General features: G+C 36.8%; 3 protein-coding genes across 6 annotated transcripts in view; 2 read left to right on the plus strand and 1 right to left on the minus strand.

The window, feature by feature from the left end:
• Positions 1-17,194, minus strand: part of LOC105224622 (platelet binding protein GspB) — a 174,879-nt gene that overhangs the window by 128,413 nt on the left and 29,272 nt on the right. The gene's annotated exons all lie outside the window — the stretch shown is intronic.
• Positions 7,678-17,194, plus strand: part of LOC125777874 (UDP-glucosyltransferase 2-like) — a 32,267-nt gene continuing 22,750 nt past the window's right edge. For 2 of the 3 annotated variants that reach the window (XM_049453990.1, XM_049453989.1), the window contains exons 1-6: positions 7,678-7,822; positions 9,882-10,147; positions 12,328-12,545; positions 13,916-14,068; positions 14,133-14,771; positions 14,832-15,116. In XM_049453990.1, the coding sequence (XP_049309947.1) occupies positions 9,884-10,147; positions 12,328-12,545; positions 13,916-14,068; positions 14,133-14,771; positions 14,832-15,108 (1,551 nt within the window). In that variant the 5' untranslated portion in view covers positions 7,678-7,822; positions 9,882-9,883 and the 3' untranslated portion in view covers positions 15,109-15,116. Of the gene's footprint in view, positions 7,823-9,881; positions 10,148-12,327; positions 12,546-13,915; positions 14,069-14,132; positions 14,772-14,831; positions 15,345-17,194 lie in introns of those variants that run through there. The other variant, XM_049453988.1, reaches the window with a different exon arrangement.
• The window catches only part of LOC125777875 (UDP-glycosyltransferase UGT5-like), a 32,263-nt gene continuing 22,750 nt past the window's right edge, over positions 7,682-17,194 (plus strand). Inside the window, exon 1 of the mRNA XM_049453991.1 lies at positions 7,682-7,822. The gene's annotated coding sequence lies outside the window, so the exon portion shown is untranslated. The remainder of the gene's footprint in view (positions 7,823-17,194) is intronic.

Consider the following 17,194-nt stretch of genomic DNA (forward strand, 5'->3'; position numbering starts at 1 on the left):
ACAGTTATAATTAACTTTATTTATTTCCATATAAATATGCTATTATTAAATAAAAGTTTTCAATATTCGCTCGACCTTGCCGTCATAACTTCTATAGGACGAAATGGGAAAACTTCACGTTCAACAAGCCACAAATACACAGCAACTAAGCAATCAAACCAACAACAAATACATACTTATGTACACATAAAAGTAAAAGCAAGTTATAAAAACAAGCATAAAGCTGCGAATAATTAAATAAAGCGATTAAATAATAAAAATTAAACAAACAAAGTTTACAAGCAAACATACTCACTAACATACATACATACATACATACATATACACATCGCATGCTCGTTCAATAAAAAATTCCTCGCGCAAAGCACAGCAGAAAAAAATAAAATAAATTAAAATAAAAACACAACGAAACAAACGCAGCAGCAAGCAAGGAAGGATCCCGCAATGTGCCAACAAAAACAAAAACAAAAACGTAATCATCGTAAACAATTTTTAACATCCAAAGCTTTTGCTGGCCATATGTTTGCATGTACAAACATACATAAGTATGTAGATATTCGGTTGCCTGCCTATATAATAATGTATGGATATGCAAATTTGCCAGAGACGTGAATCCCGAAAGCTCTATTTTCAGTACCGAATATTTGTCTTGATTATTACTACGGAATTCGGTGGGGCTTGGGGACGGTATTCGACATAAAGTGAGCTTAGTGGAACGTTTCGATAGAAGCTAGCCTGTTTCTGTTATGAAAAGAACAAAAACTTACTTTCTATTGCCGCTTCAATAATAAAACAAGTGGCGAAACGAACAAACGATTGTCACATATAATTGGACTATTTAGAAACTCTTCAGTTACTTTATGGTCAAACTTTATGGACTACAAAACGAGCAAAAATTTGTTGAAAGCAAAAAATTATTTCCAACACAATATTGAATTGAAATTGCAAAGCAGCTGGCAACCTCAATCAACATATACTATATTCTATTTTAAGTAAAATTAGCTTTTTCCCAGAGCGGTCGTGTAAGTTTGCTGAATAGCGAAAAACTCACGAACAATCAATAACGCATAACACTCAAATACTTTTCCTTGTTGTCAGTTTGCCCGGCCGAAAGGAAATCGGAGTGTACCACTAGTCGATAATCGAAGAAAACTGTCAACATAGCTTAGATTTTTGACGTAGTTTTTTCGGCTTCGGGGCACCTTTTCCACAATATTTGGCCGATTGATTATTTCCAAGTTGTAAGCATAGATCCAAGACTCATCGCCAGTCAAAGCGGTGACGACCTTCTTTGAATAATTTGTACCAATCAAAAGCACTTGCGCGCGATAAACAATTATCTTCGAAGGCCTTTTCCAACATTCGAAACATTTCGACAACAGAAATTTGATTCTACATTTGTCAAAGATGTCACTGATAGCTATACCAACCAGAAAAAAGTATTTTGACGAATGAGTTTTCTAAATTAAAGAGTCTTACTATGTTTTGCCCACAGTAGTATTTTTGTCGTCTTCAGTAAACTTATTTTTATACCATTTAATCATTCTAACGTCATTCAGGTTTTCTGTGAAGCATCTCAAAACCCCACATTCATGACCAGAGAAGCGTCCATAATCCTGCACCTTTTGGTGGTGCTTAACACTGCTTTGAATAAGTGGTTGTCTTTTTTATAAGCCAATCATGTCTCAAGGGTTCGAATAATACAAAAGTTGACTCCTCTATAAATATTAAATTGCAGTTGATATTTTCTTTCGCCCAATTCAATATTTTTTCAATGTGTGGTTTTGAAAGTAAAGTAGAGGAGAACAATAGTTTTGTCTTCACTTTTAGATGTAAGGTCTTGTCATCTATCTTGTTTCCAGCTTTCCATAATGGACAGACCACCTTTTTACAATGGTGCAACTCATATTTACATAAATACTTTGCAGGTTTTTAGTAGTCCGTTTGGGACTTTAAGGATACTTCGTTAGAAAGACTGATTCAAAAGGTTTCCTATATTGAGCATTCATTTTTGTTATTTACGGCATCGCGTAACCCATTAAGAAGATCGAAAACCTTAACGAATGACACTCCAGTTTAGGAAAATACAAGGGAGTATGTAGTTCACTTTTTAATGTAGGATGTAAAATCTCTCTTTTACTATCTCTATTGAATTATACTAGTCTATTGGAGGCTTTACTCTTGTTATTTGGATTCGCACACTGTTTACGGTTTACTCGAAGCCAGTTACAATATCCCGAAGCCGCTATTCCTACATTCGTTGCCAACATTAACATCACTAAGAAGACAGTGTACTTCGCCTTGTGCTCAACATGTCTAGAAGCGCGTTAAAAGATCGAACGACTCCACCTGCTATGAAAGTCTACAATTACCATCAATTATGACTTTTGTTTTCTTTTAATAGTTGGACTGGTTCATTGTTGCTTTACCCCACATTAAGCCGCTTTTATTATTTCAGTTGCATGGAGTATGCATTTCGATTCGCTTACTAACGGTCCATCGTTCGAATTATTATCAAATGATTCTGGCCTATGGTGACTTGACGTTCCAGAAGCAAAGGAGTCAAGTTAGTTTTTTTTTCATAAATAGAGATTAAGAAATAAGGAAAACCGACGCGAAAAAGGTGCATGGTTGTTTTGTTTACTAAATGTAAATTCGTTCGGAGGTTGGGTTAGGTTAGATAGCTGATCAGGAGATCACACATGGACTAATAGAAGTAGTCCTTCGTGAAGCCATTGAAAAACGAACTCCCGTGTTCGGACTTAGATATCGGCAAACCGTTTAGTATCCAATACAAATTTGCAGAGGCGCTTAATCTCTATGCCCGCCAAGTCGGCGGGTAGTCTGAAGCTATGTGCCTCCAAGTGTCTAAGTCTTGACCTCCCAAAAGCAGGGCAGTCAAGAAGGAAGTGCTGGCTAGTTTCTACTGCATCTTCTTCCAAGCAGCTTCTGCATGCGGCGTCCGGTAAGATTCCCAGCCAGCTCATCAGCCTTGCAGTTACCTACGATTCCGCTGTGGCCCGGCACCCACACTAGTTTTATAATAAAAGCTCTCGCCGCCAGAGACATTGACGCCAGACACTCTTCGACCAACCTTGAACGCACTGTGAATGCGTTCAGGGCTAGTATCACCGCTCTGCTATCTGAAGATAGACACTCTTTGCTTCCTCAAGTTGCAAGCAAAAGCGGTCAATAAAATAGCGGCCAAAGTCCATGAACAATTTACCGGCAAATCAAATCGGACGAAGGAGGAAGAGGAAATATTGACTTGGTCTACGGAAATAAAACAGACAAAAGACAGCTGTCCACTGTCAGCGACAAAACGGACCCGCTAAACTACCGAGAAAAAAGGGTGAAGTCAAACGTTAGGCACGATCGGGAGAAACCCTCACCGTTCAGGGCGGCTGTGACATGGACACAAAATCTCAAGACAAATGGAAAGTGGTAAAGCTGAAGCTGCTGAATGCGCTCTTCGCCGAATTGCAATGCGATCCAGGCACGACTATGCCTTTCGATAGCTTAATGGAGTCCAGAGCTAGTATGAACCACGAAAGTGTGTCAATCGAGATATTTCAACCTCAATCTGACAAAAGCCGGAAAGTTGAGAAAATTTTTAAATGATACTCGCGTTATTCCGCACAGCTTTGACAAGTCGTGCCCGACAAGATATGTAAGTCACGTGGGTATATTGTACATTAATGTGTGGAGTAAGATAACGCTAGATTAACATTTAGAACCCCTCTAGAGATTTGTGTTGGTGCAGCGACTGTTAATCTCTTAACACCACTCAATGCAATTTAATCTTAACAGCTTATTCTTATCACAATTGCCTGCTCATGTGTAAACTTTCTCATCAATATTAAATAGGTTTTTCTTTTTTTGTTTTGAAGTGCACTTTGGGATTCAACAAGCCTCATTCAATTAATAAAAGGTATTCTTAGGCATGTAGTTTCCAAGAAGAAATAAAATGCATATAATTTAACGTTAGGATAAAGAATTACCATTATATTTAAAAATGATTTTGGGCATATGAACGCCTGATCGAATAAGTTCCTGCCGAAGACCAATTTTCGAAAACCTTTCAAATCTCTGCACTACAGGTTAGATGGCTGATCAACTAAGATGGTGGGGGAATCACATTTAGAATGCTAAATACAGTTCTTTCTGAGGCCAGATAAGAACATCATCTATAGTTGGATATTAACTCTCCACAAAGCGCGCTTAACCTATCAGAAATTTGCTTAGGTATTTTATTTCTAATGCCGGCATTTCACCTGGATATCTAAAATTGTGAGATCCGCGGTATATAAGCTTTGATCTGGTAAAGGCGGGAGTTTCTCATTCTTTACCAAACAGCTTATGCCTCTGACATCTGGTGAAATGTTCAATCTCTAGTCAAAACAACTAAAGCTATTGAAAGGTGAATTTTCCTGAGGGCGCGGAGCTCACTAGATATTTTAAGTTATATTAAGAAGGACCTTGCAGTTGCTAGTATCTGAGCAGCACTGGTGTCAAGCCTGCGGGCAACGAGCTCAAGGCTAGTATCGCCGCCGTTTTATTAGAGTGGATAATCACATCTCTGAAAAAGGCTGCGATCAGGAGTAGAGTAGATTCACTGTTGTCTTAATGGCAGCTCCTTCCGTCTGGGAGACTCTACAATAGTCGAAAACTCTGTATTTGATAAGTAGTTAGTTCCTGATGGTATACTACTCCACCATAGGTACTTTGCAAGCAGGACTTATATTAAAACTTTTGCTTTATATTTGGTTTCAGAAAGCACAAATTCCCAGACGCCAGTAAAGGCACTCTTGAAAAAGCGGACTCCGAAGTTTGCTCCAGTAACGCCCATTTTGCATCAAAACCTCAACATATGTTAAAAAAATAATAGTGAGATATTCCTATTTTTTCTTATTAGCAGAATAAATTGTGAAAGTTAGACCTTTCTTGAGGGTACTAGACTAACGTTACCCCTTCAAGGTTTTAGATTGGTTTGTGTGTTCATTAATAGGTATGCACTTGAAATTTACAGTTAACTAACTGAAAAGAGATTTGTTTACTTTATTGTTGTTGTGTTCCAGTGTCTACTGTTTATTAAAAATGCTTGTCATTATTACTCGTATACTTAGGGCCGTTTTGGTCAAAACGTGATCGTTTTGACGTCAAATTTTTATCGATTTTTTTTTTGCATTTTTCGAGATAAGTTTCCACATATATTTGTATACATGTTTTATACCATCAAAGAGGTGAGATTGCAAAAAATATAAAGTCTACTGACTTAAATAAAATCTGATATTTTGACGTGAGAATTTTTGATCGAAAATTTGTTTTTTCGACACAAGTCAAAGTGATGGAAAAATAAATAAATAAATATTTTAAATAACACTTTTCAACAGGACCCATAATTTCGCCCGAGATCGCGTTAAACCACTTTTTAACCTTTCAAGCCACGCCCCGCTCGTTCCTCTTCCCGACTAGAGACCGCCGTTAGTTCATTTTTGCTCTTTCTTCTTTTTCAATGGGTTTGATCGTACCGTCCTTTATTTTAACGAAGTGTTAACTAACGAATTACCAACATAACAAGTTCGGTCTGAATATCCCTAATTTTTTTTTTATAAAAATGTTCATAATTATGTATTATTTATGAAGGGCATTTCTACCCGACGTAACAACCATATGAGACATACATACATACATATGTAAGTTAAAATGCTGAGTAATGGTGACAATAAACTAAGTGTAGTAAGTACGAGGTAAGCTGATGAGTAATAGAGCCTAGGCAATACTAGTAATATAGATAACAGCAAACTCCAATATACAGACAGATGGAATTGACTAAATGGCTCACCACGTCAAGATGATCCTTTATATATGTACATATATTATTTTATAGGGTCTTCGACGTTTCCTTCTGGGTTATATAAACATTGGAACAAACTTAATACAAGGTGGCGCAAAAATAACCTTCCGAAGTTTTTTCGAAAATGAAAAACTTTGTGGATCATTTTTATTTGGTCTTTTAAATTTTTTTACATCAAATCAAGAATATGATATCATGTAAATGGCCGCCGCCATAGTTGATTGTCATTTGAGCCCTCTTTATGGCATTTTCCATGACTTTGGTCAGCACTTCCGGCGATAGGTCCACATATTCTAGACGGATATTGACTTTAAGAGCTGCAAGTGTCTGAGGCTTGTTGACATAAACCCGCGACTTCAAAAAGCCCCACAAAAGGAAGTCTGGAGCGGTCAAATCAGGCGATCTTTTGGCCAGTGCAAATCGCCAAAACGGGAGATTAGGCGCCCGGGAAATGCATTATTCAACATATCGGTTGTGGCACGTGCATTGTGTGCCTTGCACCGTCCTGTTGGAACCACATGTTTTCCAATCTCAATTCATCGAGTTGCGGCAAAAAGAACTCGTTGATCATTGCTCTGTAGGGCTCACCCAATTTGAGCCAATTTGAGTGTTAGTTATCTGATTATAATGTGACAAAAACAATACCCGGAAATTGTAAATAAAACGCAAAATATTTAAATATTTGTCAATATTTATTTTGTCGCCTTTAAAGTCATCCCCACCAGATGTAATACCCTTATACCAATGAATTTTCCATAAGCACTTTTTGGGATGGCTCCTTCAGTGAATTTCATTTTATCTCTTCGATCAACTGAAAACGCGTTCTAACGGGAGCGACAGCTTCGTTTGAGAAATAAGAATAAATCACACTGAGACAAATCTCGTGAAAACAGTGGTTGATCGATGGTATTCATTGCGTTTTTGGCTTTAAATTCGGTCACAATCGTGGCTTGATGTGACGGTGCATTATCATCGTGTAAAATCCACGAATTGTTTTTCCACAATTGCGGCCGTTTTCGACGGATATTCTAGCGCAAACGGCTCAATATGGCCAAATAGAACTCCTTATTGACGTTCGTCGCTCGGGAACAAGTTCATGATGCACCAAACCACGAATATCGAAAAAATAATAGCATTATCTTGATTTTTGAGCGGCTTTGTCGTGGATTTTTTGGTTTCGGATATTTTTTTTCCTCCTTTCTGATGATTGTTGACATGTTTACATGTCAAATGCTCTTCATAAATGTGGGATCGGAACTCGCACGATAAAGCATGTCCAAAAAGACCTGTTTATGGTACTCTTTTTGAAAAAAAAAAACAGTTTTATCGCGACGAGTCGAGCAAGAACTCATTTCATACCCAAAATATTCACCAAAACTATCTAAATGGACGTCGAGCTGTCTTGCTATTTCTCTAACACTTGCCCGACAATTTTAAGACACCATATATTTCGCTTTTTTAATATTTTCATCAGTTGAAGATGTCGAAGGTCGTCCAGAACGAGGCTTGCCTTAACTGATCTCTTGACCGACTTTGAAGGCTTGGTACCACTCGTGGGTTTATGTTTTTGATAAAACTGTTTCAATTTCCGGGTGCTTTTTGTCACAATGTATAATATAGCCTATCGCACTTACAACAATTATTAGTTCGATTAAAATCTATGCTTAGTTTAACAAATTGACAACTACTAAGCAACTCGTTACACTTACTACTGGGCAAATGTAAATATCTGTAAGTATATGTTGTGTTTGTAAGCGCAGCTAGTAGCAAATTGTTTGTAGGCATATGTAATTGAATGCGCTTATAAATATTGACTTCGTCAGTTGGAGAAGACAGTTGCAGCGTTTCGGTTCGTTTGGGTTGCATCAATTTTTTCTAGTTGAGATCGCATTTTAATTCATAAATCATTTGAATTCTAATTTGTTATAAACGCGTGTATAAATATATATAAATTAAAGAGAACTGGTGAGTGAAATATTGGTTTGGTGTAAATTGAAAATACTCGTAATATAATCGCCAGCCAAAGCCAAAATGCGAATAGTTGGCGGTTGTTTCTGTGCGCTGCAGTGATTTTGTATCACCTTCCTAGAGAACCATTTGATCCTTAAAAGTTGAAGTGTAATATACATATATGTATGTGTATGTCATATATATGCACTTTCTAGTTTGCTCTTGACATTGATTCAGTTCAATTTCAGTGCAAGAGTGCCTCATAATTAGCGATTTTTTTCCATTGTAGCCAGATCGGACTTTTGGCATTTAAATTAAAAAACCCAGCATTTTTTACGATACAAAATTATTATACATTGGACTTTTAATTTATGGAGCAAGTATTTAAATATTTGTTTATGATTTTATGTAATATTAAAACAACTGACTTTTGATCTTTCAATACTTCATGAAAGCACCTAAGCTCGTTATCACTCAATATATACATGTTTTTAAACATTTTCCATTGAAAATCAATACTATGATGTTACAAAACATTTTATCAAATACTTTTCAATTGCGCATTTTTTTAGTTTTCATTGTTTTCTTTTTTTTTACAAATGGTCTTGAACGGCGCCAACAAATTCCTTTGTTGTTCACATATATTTTTGGTAGGATTTCAATCTGGCCATCCAGCCGTTCCGATTACGAAACGTAGAAACCTACCCGCTCAAAGTCAACAATAAAAGTCGGGTCGGTCAGTTGCTCTACCATTTACAACGACAGGAGAGTTGGTCTTCTCTTAATCTCTGCTCTCACTGTTTGCCGATCACTTGTAGTCAAATAAATAACGTTGCACCACTGTTTACATTTGTTGTTGTTTTATATAATCGAAATGAAAAAATTATCACTTGTGCTTAATTAGAATGACTTGTTAACAGTTTGCGGAATTTCTTTAATGTAGTTAATAAAAGAAAATGAAAAAATATTTCTTGTAATTAATTCATGTATTTTTTTACAATATTTTTGATTTTGAATTGTTATTTATTTGCGCATCAAATCAACACATTTCACGCTTTGTAATTAAGAAGATGAGCTAAATTTTTGATTTAAGGAAATTCTCTATATATTTTTTTTTTATTATTTATATTTTTTCTAAATTTATTAATTTATGATATAAACCTTTTTCGATAAATTTAAAATGTTTTAAGTTAATTTTTAATATTACGTTATATTATATGAAAGTTGTTGTTGTTGTGGCGGCAGAAAATAAATAAAAACACATTTTTTTTTAAATTTTATTAAGAAATTAACAATATATTTTTTTATCATAAAAATTATGATTTTTGGAATTAAAAAAAAATAATTAAATATTTATTATAAATATTACTTATTATTTTATTATATTATTTAATAAAATATCAGTTACTGAATTTCTCATGGTTATACATTCTTTTTTTAATTTCGTTAAATTTTTGCATTATTTGTTAATGAAATTATTTTTTAAATATTTGATTATAATTTCAAAAATTATTTAACACATTTTTGAAAAATGGTTGAAATTATTAAGTAGATTATTTTTTAATTTAAAAATCATAATTTTTATAATTAAAAAAAAAATAAAAATATTGAAAAAATATATATTCAAAAATGTTTATAATAAAAATATATATTCAAAAATTTTTATAATAAAAAATATTTAAATTAAAAAAAAATTTTGTTTTAAATTTAATTTTTAAATAAAATTATTAAAAAAATTGCTGTTTTCTATTTTAGGAATTAAAAAAATTTTAAATTAAACAAAATGTATAAATTTAAAATAACTATTTTATTTATATTATAGTACTTTTATTTAAATTACAAGTGTTTATAATTTATTATTTTTTTTTTAATTTGTTTCTACTCGTTGTTTATTATTTATATTTATAAGCAACTTAAATCACTTTTTATATTAAAACCTTTAATAATTTTGTATATAAAATGTTGAAACAATTTTTTTTATTTATGTATCCTTATAACTCATTTAATACGTTTTTTTTTTCTTTCATTAAATAAAAAAAATCTATATTTATTTCTACTTTAATTCTTCCCATAGCGATGGCGGAACCTACACCCGGCCACTTGTTGCTGTTGCTTGGCCTCTTCTGCACACTGGTGCCAGCTAGTTACTCGCTGAAAATACTAGGTTTATTTCCACACCCAGGCATTAGTCACTTCCGCTTCTTCCACCCCCTTATGCGGGGCTTGGCCGAGAAGGGTCATGATGTTACTGTGTTAAGCTATTTTCCCGATAAAAATCCACCGCCAGGATACAAAGATCTGCCATTAAAAGGCGATTTGATGGATTCCTTAGACGTGCAGGTAAGTCAAAGAGAAAGTTTAATTGAATGAATGAGAATCTAATCATCCCCGCACGAGAAACTGCCTTAATTGCTTACTAATGATGACAGTGCAAATTTTTTAATGGCACTATGTCTTAGGGTTTCTCCCCACTATAAAATGTACTGATGATGACTGCAAATTATTTTACATTTCAGTCCATTAAATGTAAACGGCATTATAAAACGTTGGGTGAATAGCGGCAATAGAAACCTGGTTCAGCTATGATTTAACTACGAGGACATGTTTATAATCATAATCATAAGGAAGCGTATCAATGCCAGACGCGTTTCAATAGACCTGAATCTTTCGCAAAAACGACGTTGAATTGTCGCAAAAGAGATACTTCGCAACGCAGCTGAGACCCCTGCATATTCATCAAAAGCTTCATTATTGGTCCCGATACTTGGATATATGAATATTACGACGTAATTGTCCAACAATCTAGCAAAAAACCCAAAATTCGCTGAAAGCGCTGATGGAATGACCTCCCATTCTTTGGCATTTATTTTTTGAAGATTATTTCTTTCAAATGTTGGCCGCGGTTACGCCTCAGATGATCTATCCGTTGAGTCCAAGCATTTAAGCTCAAGCATTTCGATTGGTAATTGGTTTCAAGGCCTGCTTTGAAGCGGGATGCATAGACTTCAAACTTTACATATCCCCACAGGAAAAAGTCTAACCCTCTGATAACCCACCATCTTGGTGGTCAATCGACCGGCCCAAAACCGAAATTAACTGCTTACCGAAGTATTCTCTCAATAAATGCATTGATTTATGCATTATGTGTGGGAAGTGGCGCCGTCTTGTTGAAACTAAATGTTACAATTTCAGACATCAAATAGTCGGTTATCATAGCGCGATAACGGTCGCTGTTGATGAAGAAATATCCACCGATGATTCCACCGGCTCACAAACCATACCAAACTGTTGTTTTTTCTGGATGAAATGCCATCACTTGAATCTCTTCAGGTTGCTGATCGTCCCAAATGCGGCAATTTTGCGTTTTTTGCATATCCAATGAACCAGAAATGGACCTCATCGCTGAACAGAATTTGGCTCGAAAACGTTGGATTTTCTAGGAACTTTTCAAGAGGGCATAGAGCGAAGTGATGTCCCTTGGAAAAGTCGAACGGCTTCCGTTCTTGCAAAAACATTATTTTATACGCTTTCAATTTAAGATCTTGACGTAAAATGCGCCAAGTCGTTCCATACGTCAGTCCGATCTACTGCAAACAGTGTCGAAACGACTCTCCACGGTCTTCGTGTACACACTCAGCTACGGCTACTGTATTTTCTTCACTGCGTACTGAATGTGATCTATTCGGTCGAATATTATCCAAAAATGAATGGTGGGTCTTATGATGGATGATGGTGTTGCGAATAGTACGCTTATCAGGACGATTGTATTCACCAAAAGTTGAGCGAAGCGCGCGAAGCACATTGTTTTTTTACAAAACGTGAATTTTCGTATAAAAGTTGAGCGATTCGTAAACGTTGTTCAGGAGTAAGTCTTTTCATGATGAAATGTCAAACAATACTGAGCGAAAATAATATGACAACTTCGCACGACTCACGCGTGATCTGTCAAAAAAGTCGATTGGGTACCTTTACTTGGATTACCCGCTATAACAAGTATATTAAAAATTAGACTAAGCTTTGTTAGGCTGAGTCAAAATTGAGCATTATAAGAAAGTATTGGAATTATTAAATTGATTTCATTAAGTCGATGGAATAACAAAATCAGCGTGGGAGTTCTTTAAATTGGGAAGTGCTAGACTCTATGAGCTGGACATTATCTGTACATTGTACATACATATTTATGTAGGTCCTAAACGATCAATTTTACAATCAGTGGATTAAGTGTAACATCGATTGTTGCAGAAAGTTGAATTCATTCCTGAGATATACGTTTTCACCTAAAGGTGAGCGGTACCACGACTATTGATCCATTGGTCAAATTTGGTATTGGTATTCTATAAAGCTCATTCGTACCGTCTCGAGTATGCTTTTGAAGGAGTGTTTGCGGAGAATTTTTAAAAACTCGGTTCTTTCTTTCATGGTAAAAGTGAATACCGAAGTTCTGGTTTTTGTGACTAGAAAAAATAATAAATTAAAAATGAAACCACCGTACTCACATCTTATGTTCTTCTTCGTTTCAGTTTTTCGAAACGCAATCCTTCTACAATCACTTTTTCGAATTGTATATGCTTAACTACTTTGGGAAGCACGACTGCAATGCCACATTGCATTCCGAGGCTTTGGCGCAGGTGTTGCGAGAGCGGCAACATTACGATGTGGTCATCCTTGAGCAATTTAATAGCGATTGCATGGCAGCGGTGGCGCATCAACTCAATGCGCCATTTATAGGGATGGTCAGGTGAGCAAAGTTTCTTTTTATAATAGATTGTCAAAAAAGTCTTGCGGTATTTTAGCTAGTTGGCGCTTAAAGCGCGTAGTTCTAGTTTTATTCGTCGCATCGGGTCATGCTATACCTTTTTGGAAAGCTCATTTCACGCGCTATGTTTGATCATGTGTTTGATTGATTGTCGTTTCTTTTAAGTCATGCGTGAGTTATAGCGTCGCAAACATGGAGCAAAATAAAGAAAAAATACGGCATATTTTACAGTACTACTACGATAAAGGCAAAAATGCATCTCAAGCGGCCAATAAAATTTGTGCAGTTTATGGACCCGATACAGTTTCCATTTCCACCGCACAATGATGGTTTCAACGTTTTCGTTCTGGTGTAGAGGTGGTCGAAGATGCGCCACGCTCCGGAAGGCCTGTCGTCGAAAATTGCGATAAAATCGCTGAATTGGTCGAAAGAGACCGGCATAGTAGCAGCCGTAGCATCGGTCAAGAGCTGGGCATGAGTCATCAAACCGTTAAAAACCATTTGAAGAAGCTTGGAGTCACTAAGAAGCTCGATGTATGGGTGCCACACGAAAAACACATCTTTGACCGTATCGACGCATGCGAATCGCTTCTGCATCGCAACAAAATCGAACCGTTTTTGAAGCGTATGGTGACTGGCGATGAAAAGTGGGTCACCTACAATAACGTAAGGCGCAAACGGTCGTGGTCGAAAAGCGGTGAAGCGGCCCAGACGGTGGCCAAGCTTGGATTGACGGCCAGGAAGGTTCTTCTGTGTGTTTGGTGGGATTGGCAGGGAATAATCCACTATGAGCTGCTCCCCTATGGCCAAACGCTCAATTCGGACCTGTACTGCCAACAACTGGACCGCTTGAAGGCAGCACTCATGCAGAAGAGGCCATCTTTGATCAACAGAGACCGAATTGTCTTCCATCAGGACAACGCCAGGCCACACACATCTTTAGTGACGCGCCAGAAGCTCCGGGAGCTCGGATGGGAGGTTCTTTTGCATCCACCGTATAGTCCGGATCTCGCACCAAGTGATTACCACCTGTTTCTGTCCATGACGAACGCGCTTGGTAGTCTGAAGTTGGCCACAAGAGAGTCCTGTGAAAATTGGCTCTCCGAGTTTTTTGCCAATAGGGAAGCGAGCTTCTATGAGAGGGGCATTATGAAGTTGGCATCTCGTTGGGAACGCGTCATCGAACAAAACGGCGCATATTTGACTTGAATCGCATTATTGTAACCAATTTTATGAACAATTGAAAATTCAATAAAAATACCGCAAGACTTTTTTGACAACCTATTATTTTAATTAAAAGATCGCCAATTGAATTTATAATAATAGATTATTTGAAAAACCTAAATATTTAGTTCTGTTATGCTGCCTTGGCATTACGAACGCATGGGCGTGCCCATGGTAACGTCAGTTATGCCAACATTATATTTGGGAAATTCCGAAGACATGACATTCGGCGCTCGTCTTGCCAACTGGTTCACCCATCACGCCATGCGTTTCCTTTACGAGTGAGTAACAACTATTCACCAGGCTAAAATAGTACTTTTATAATAATAAACAATTGATTACCAGTAATTTCAACACGCCCGCTATCGATGCCATGGTACGTGAAAAATTCGGACAAAACACCCCCTCAGTTGCCGAATTGGCGAAGAAAACATCAATGTTATTCGTCAATCAGCATTTCTCATTGAGCGGTGTGAAACCGCTGCCACCGTCCGTTCTCAATCTCGGCGGCATGCACATACAGAAGGCCAAGCCGCTCGTTGCCAAGCTGAAAAAGTTCATCGATGGTGCCGAACATGGTGTGGTCTTCATTAGTTGGGGTTCTATGCTACGCGCCAACACTTTGCCGGCCGCTAAACGTGAGGCTATCGTACGCGCTGTGAAGCAACTCAAACAACGAGTGATTTGGAAATGGGAAAACACCACCCTGGAGGACAAGCCGGATAATCTGTATGTTAGCAAGTGGTTGCCACAACGTGATATACTCTGTCATCCGAATGTGAAGGTGTTCTTATCGCATGGCGGTCTTATGGGTACTACGGAGGCGACTTACTGTGGTGTACCAGTAGTGGTCACACCCATGTTTGCTGATCAGTTTTTGAATTCGGCGGCGTTACAGTACCGCGGTATGGGTGTGGAGATGAAATATCACGATATCACTGAGAGTAGAGTTCTGAGCTCGATAAGAGAGGTGTTAAAGAAAGAGTAATGGAAATGAGTGCTAAAGAGAGAGGGTGTTGTTTTCTATATTTTTCTTTTTTGCAGATATTTGGATAATGCCAAAGCGATTTCATCCGCCTACAAAAATCGTCCGCAGAGCCCACTCGAGACTGCCATTTGGTGGGTGGAATATGTCGCCAAAACCAAGGGTGCGCCACTCATTAAAGCTCATGCCGTGCATGTATCACGCTTCGTTTACCACTCATGGGATATTTATCTATTCATTGCTGCCATTATATTCATAACGGTTGTGAGTTGGAGCTTTATATGTAGTAGATGGTGCTCGCGGCGTCCAAAGGCCGTTAAACAAAAGTCAAATTAAACGAGGAGGTGCGAATTTCAGACGAAGAGAGTTAGTTCAATAAAATGTAAATAAGAAATTTTAATTTGAGTACTTTATGTGATCTCTCAGTTATATTAGTTAACTCATAGCTGTAATTCATAACTGAGTTTAAAACAACTAATTCATGTAATCATCACAATTAGTGTAATTTGGCTCATAAGGAGCCTGAAAGAAGAGATTAAAGTTAAAAAATTAATAAATAAAATCAACATAAACTCCACTTTGCTTAAATATAGCTAAGTTAAAAAATAAATAATCTTTTATTTTTGTCGAAAGGACTTCAAAAATCATCTCCGATTTGAAAAAAATGTCGTTATTCTTAGTCAGTTTCAAATAGAAAGATGCTATAAAACTTCGAGCAGTAATTAAAAAATATGTATGGCCCTTTTAAATAAAAAATAATAATTTTCCTGTTAACTGTTATTTTATTAAAAGTTAAAGTGTCCTTATATAGTAAAATGATGTACATATATAGAAGTATTCATACCTGTAATTAGAAAGAAATTGTATTAGAAAGTTGTTACAGAGTAGACTTTCACATATAATTTTAGTTTGGAAAAATTTATTCGATTAGTGTCGAACAACAAATGCCACAATTTTAAAACGATGAAAGACGAGGTCGTATGAGAAAATGACTAAAATATTGGTTAGTCTAAATAAACTTCGTTTTATTTTTTTTATATTTGTACTATTTTTGTCGACCCTTTTTGCCAGTTTTCCACTAGAGTCATTATTCCATTAGTATAAAACTTTTTTGGTTTCTCGGCGAAAAACTGCGACAAGTAATTTTCAATGGTTTCTCTTGAAGTCAACTTTACTCCATTTCTGCATTGATCAAAATAAATGGTAGTCTGATGATGCAAGGTCAGGGCTATATGGTGGATGCATCAAAATTTCCCAGTCATGCTTTCCCAGTTATTGCCGAGTCATCAAAGATGTGTGTGGTCTAACGTTATCCTGATGGAAGGCGAAGCCCTTTCTGTTGATCAGTTATGGCCGTTCTTGTCGATTGCTTGCTTCAATCTCATGAGTTGTTGACAGTAAAATGTAGATTCAATCGTCCCACCAGGCTGGAACAGATCATAGTGGATCGTTCCTTTCCAATCGCACCAAACACTCAGCATAATCTTTCAAGATATCGTTTTAAAATTTTGCAAACGTCGTTTTCTCTTCAAGATACTGCTCATTTGTCGGAACTGGCGACATCGGACTACTATAACATATTGCTGTCATACAAACTGAACGATCGGAAACAAGTTCTTGTAAGGAAAACTTTCACATTTGACGTGGTATCTTCACGAAATTTGACATGGATTACTACTTAAGGTAATATCCGAAAAAATTGTTCATATCAGATTACTATAAGTAGCATATAGCTTCCATACAAACTGAACACAAACAGTCTGTCAAGTAAGAGCGTGGTTGACTTTACCGACAGTTAACGAAAGATTTCGCTCTAATTCCTTCGCGAGCCGATAGAGGGAGGCTTTGTCCTTGATGCATTGTCAGCAAAGGTTCAGTTGTCATTGATCTTTTCAAAGAGAATCACGTTAAACGTCATGAGTGCTAAGTACGCGTCGCGCTACGAGGCTGTGTTCCTTTGCATCCACCCGAAAGGTCCCAAAATGTCGCAATCAGCGGCTGCTAAATATATGAGAATGTCGAAGGCATTTGTACAGAAGTAGATACAGCGATATATATGTAGTGGTTAAAAATGTCGATGATTTACCAGAACGTGGTTCGATAGGAAAAGTGAACAAAAAAGTTGAAAAAAGAATAGCGAATCTGTTTTCACGGAATCCTGCTTTAACACTGCGGCAAGGACAAGCAAAATTAATGGCAAAATGTTTAGATATATCCTACAAAACTATCCGAACTCTCATGATCTGAAATGGCGCAACACAATGAAGAAGCCTCTGTTGACTGAAAAACTTATGACAAAGCGACTCGCTTGGGCGCCTGGGAATATTGATAGAGATTTTGAAAATGTCATTTTTACTGATGAATGTTCTGTACGGGCACGTTCTGTCCTCACGTGAGCCTGGTCAACTTCCACCAACAGGCT

The sequence above is a fragment of the Bactrocera dorsalis genome, chromosome 3 (genome assembly GCF_023373825.1).
Source record: "Bactrocera dorsalis isolate Fly_Bdor chromosome 3, ASM2337382v1, whole genome shotgun sequence".
Lineage (NCBI taxonomy): Eukaryota > Metazoa > Arthropoda > Insecta > Diptera > Tephritidae > Bactrocera > Bactrocera dorsalis.